At 48.6% G+C, this 4,290-nt stretch overlaps 1 protein-coding gene across 1 annotated transcript in view; it reads left to right on the forward strand.

Moving 5' to 3' along the window:
- The first annotated feature begins 1,702 nt into the window (after positions 1 to 1,702).
- Positions 1,703 to 4,290, forward strand: part of LOC135825875 (xylosyl- and glucuronyltransferase LARGE2s-like) — a 3,840-nt gene continuing 1,252 nt past the window's right edge. Inside the window, exon 1 of the mRNA XM_065338514.1 lies at positions 1,703 to 4,290. This exon is cut by the window's right edge and continues 1,252 nt beyond it. Coding sequence (XP_065194586.1) covers positions 2,912 to 4,290 — 1,379 coding nt within the window. The 5' untranslated portion in view covers positions 1,703 to 2,911.

Here is a 4,290-nt window from a genome sequence, read left to right on the forward strand (position 1 = left end):
CTCGTGGAATTAGGTAACAAAGCTAGCAGTTGATGTTATTTCGCGTGATTGAATCAGGTGACAAAATTTGACAAGTATTATTTCAATATTTTGTTCTCATGGCGGCACTTCGACACAAGCTCGGATCGCTAGATAATAAGGATCTAATATTGACTGAGTACGAGGTCAGTATAGGAAATAAAAGCCGAGTAAAAGACCGAGGCGAAGCCGAGGTCTTTTACGAGGTTTTATTTCCTATACTGACCAAGTACGAAGTCAATATTAGATTTATCACGACAAACAGTCCGTATTTCAAATTCCAGAACGATAACCTCATGAATCCCGGTTTTATGGTTGCACAACCGTTGCACCACCACCTACTCATGCAGTGACAATGCTGCACTAGGCACCGTTCATCTGCGCAACCCCTAAGCAGTCAAATATAAGCAGTCAATATAACCCTAAGGAGTGAAATATGCAGGAATATTTGACTGCTTAGGTATGGCAAAAATCTATGTGAGTCAATACTAAGGGAGTGATAAGACTTAGTATTACATGTATATTACTGTGGCCTAGTGTGGGGCGTATATCCAGCGTTCCTGATCACAGTGCAATCATGAAAAATTGATGAGGTGTTCGTTGCGTAACGTTCCTAAACCATGTGACTCATTTCAACGACAACAACAACGAAAATTTCCTCTGAGACAAAAATGCGATTATTATTATATTAAATTATTCTCGTATCCGTCCCGAATGGGACTCACGACGGCAGAATTAACTGTGAGCATGTGTGTGTGAGAGTGGGAGAACGAAATGAAAAAGAAAAGAAGAGTCTTGTAATAAAGGTCCAATTTAAGAAGAGCAGTACTAGACTAAAATATTAATGGCTGAGCAGATGTTACTCCATTGTTTTCTGTCGCGGGCATAGGTACTAGGTGCCGAGATCACGAAGGCAGCTGGGCTTAAAAATGCAGATAGGTGTGAGGCGGACGTCTCGCTGGAGACTTGTGGTGAGGCAAGAGCGGGGTGCACCTATTCGAAAGGGCTGACTGGTAGCATATGTACAGAAAGCAGTGAGAGCAACATTTGCAGGGATGTCACTTGGCTGGCGTAATATAATTATGTCCTAATAGCTTCCACCTGTCCCGCTTGGCCATTTCAGATACAGAGCACTGGCCAGTAACAGCATAAATCTGCATTTGAGATGACATCTGGGTAGGTAATTCCAAGGGTACACCGCAGCTGTTTCCTATGAAACACATCTAGGCGCTTTTCTTGTGCACGGGACAGGCCATGGCAAGCAAGGTTGTAGGTCAAGATTGGTAGAACGAAAGTGTTGTATAAACGAATTTTAATGGGTGTAGAAAGCAGGTTGTGTTTGAACCATAACTTCAGAGTGTCTCCAAATGCTCTTGCAGCCAAGCCAATACGGCGCGTTACGTCCTCCCCGGAGCCGTACAGTGAGCCAAGTGTCTTCACCTGTCGCGATAATACTCATAAAAAGGACACACTTCAGGCTCATTATAAACATCTTGAAAGTATACTTGTGAAGACAAAAACTTTCAAGATGTTTGTAGTGAGCCTGACGTGTGTCCTTAGTAGTTACAAAAGCCGTTCTGTGCTCCCTTTTAGTCTTGGGTAGTACAGTCATGTATCTCTATTTTTTACCAGCAACACGGCAGTTCCGGCTGCATGCCTTACCCGCCATACCAGCCCTGGCCTAGGCCTACCTAACTATTATTACTTAGTACCTGCCCTCATCATGAACGAGCCAATCGGTAGCTAGCTAGCTGCAGCCCTAGCTGACATAGCTATTTTCGCCGCCACCTAGTTTGCCTGCTTGGCGATGGCAGCTGGCAGAAAGTTACATCTAGCCCCGTCCTAGCTAGCTATGACGTGTGCCAATGCAGACAGCTAGCAGTGCGAGCCGTGGCAAAGGAACGAGCAATGGTTAGTTCAATGGCTAGTTCTCAGGGTCGGCAGACTCCACTGAAGTATGGCTGGTACAATTATGTACTCGACTCCTAGGGCAGTAGCCAATTAACATCTATTACCAGTTAGGGACTGAAGAAAGCGTGACCATACCTTCAGGACTTCTCCCTAGAAGTTAGAACTGTCAGCGCGTCGCAGCATTCAACAGCATGCCTGCCCGTATTACACCTCAGTATCATACTAGTAACTTATAGGTTAGTAGTAATACCTACACTTCCCACTTCCCACTACCGCTACTCTACGCGCATTTCATAGTCAATTGCACTGTTAGTGTTAGAAAGTGCTTGTATGGATATGGACCAGGTCTTGCTCGCATGTTGGCTTCTCTTGAACTAAAGTTACTTACTTAGTCTATTGTTGCCAGCACGCCGAGCATTGCGTTTGCAGCGCAGTCCGCGCGACATCCCATCGCCATAGTACAGCCGCCGCGTGCTCCTGATCGCAAGGGCATGGCGCTTGGCATGGGGTGGAACTAGGAGACACGTGCAGTGTGTATCTGGAAAGCAATTCCCGCCGCAAACTAGCACGGTCGTCAGCTCCCACCACCGTTACTCAACTAACTTACTGGCGTTAGGCGTTACTACGCTGCCTAGTTGACTAACCGGAGAGTCAGGTGTGAATACGCAGGCTGACAACTAACTGCAAGGTCACAAAATGAACCAGTGAGGAATCAGATCCTGACGGCTTGTCTCCCTCAGGCCTCTATTCCTCCTCTACCTGATCATCGTCGGAAAGGCAAATATTCATTCCCCAGAAACTGGTCTGCAATATTGCCACCGCCCTGCGGTGTGTTCGCTGCAGTTCCCAGCCGTCTTTAGTCTGCAGTTTCCCAGCCGTCTTTAGTCTGTTCGCTTACAGTGCTGCCCCGTGTACAGGGTTGGGTGTAGATCTATGGACTGCTGCCGTTGGGCGTCCTGATTACTCTCCTTCCGTCTTGCTGATGAAACATGTGCTGCTCGTTGGCCAATCCGTAATGGTTGCTGCTAATGGGAAGATGGCATCACCATGGCGGGCACGGCCGCCGCCGATCACCAAGCTCACCTTAGGGGTTCTCATTTTCGTGGCTTTCTGGATACTACTGGCGTATAATTCGCCGTCCTATACGCTGCTGGATGATGATGATAATGATGCACTGGGAGCAGTCGGAGGTCAGATCACTGCCAACGGTGATGTACGCATGACAATGGAGAATCGATGGCGAGGACGTGACGGGCCTGGCACGAACTGTTCAAAGCGGCTCTCCCCGTCTCCGTGCGAGGAGATACATGTGGCTATTGTTTGTAGCGGTTTCGAGCAAAGTCGCGACATTGTACCATTGATCAAGTCTAGTCTTTTCTACACAAATAATCCGGTGCATTTTCATTTCATTTCCGACGAGGACGCACGACTAGTGCTAGGTACACTATTTAGGACATGGCAGATACCTGGCGTTCGCGTCTCCTACTACCCAGCGGAAGGCCTTCAGCGGCTGGTAGCGTGGTTTCCAAACCGACACGAGTTCAAACCCAGCCAAGTGGCAAAGCTTCTCCTGGCATCTGTTCTACCTCAGGAGCTGGAGAAGGTGATCGCCCTGAACATTGATCTGACCTTCGCCGCCGACATAGCTGAGCTCTGGTGGTTGTTCGAGGAGTTGGCCGCACAGGACAGGGCAATAGGTTTGGTTGAAAGCCAGAGTGACTTGTACGCGGGACGCCCGTGGGCCACGTTGGGCGGAGGCTACGACACAGGCGTGATGCTGATGCGGCTTAACGAGCTCAGACGCCTATCCTGGATGCAAGTCTGGAAGACTGTAGTGGAGAAGATTACCGACACCAGTGGCGCAGTGTTACGGGCATTGACCGATCAGGACATCATCAATGCTGTGATCAAGGATTACCCCTACTTGCATATGACCTTGCCATGCACATGGAACCTGCAACTCAGCAAGCAAACAATCAGCGAGGTCTGCTTCTCCAAGTTATCGGAGTTGAAAATCCTCCACTGGACATCTCCGAGGAAACAAAACATCCAGCTGAACAACATCAACTTCTTTCGCAGCCTGCATACCACCTTTCTGGAATACAATGGTAATCTTCTACGGCAGCGCTTGCCCTCCACCTGTTCATCATCCAATTCAGCAGGCTACCCTGGCCCCGGCCTGCATAGGACAGGTACCCTGGACCAAACAGCCAACAAGGGCAGCTGTAGTAAATTCCGTGAAGCTAGCTCATTGACCTACCGCACGCATCTGTTCTACATGAACTACAAATGGCCAGAGCCCAAGGCGTTTGACGTTGCACTGGTCGCTCAGCTCTCCATGGATCGCCTGCACGTTCTGGA

The sequence above is a fragment of the Sycon ciliatum genome, chromosome 1 (assembly GCF_964019385.1).
Source record: "Sycon ciliatum chromosome 1, ocSycCili1.1, whole genome shotgun sequence".
Taxonomy (NCBI): domain Eukaryota; kingdom Metazoa; phylum Porifera; class Calcarea; order Leucosolenida; family Sycettidae; genus Sycon; species Sycon ciliatum.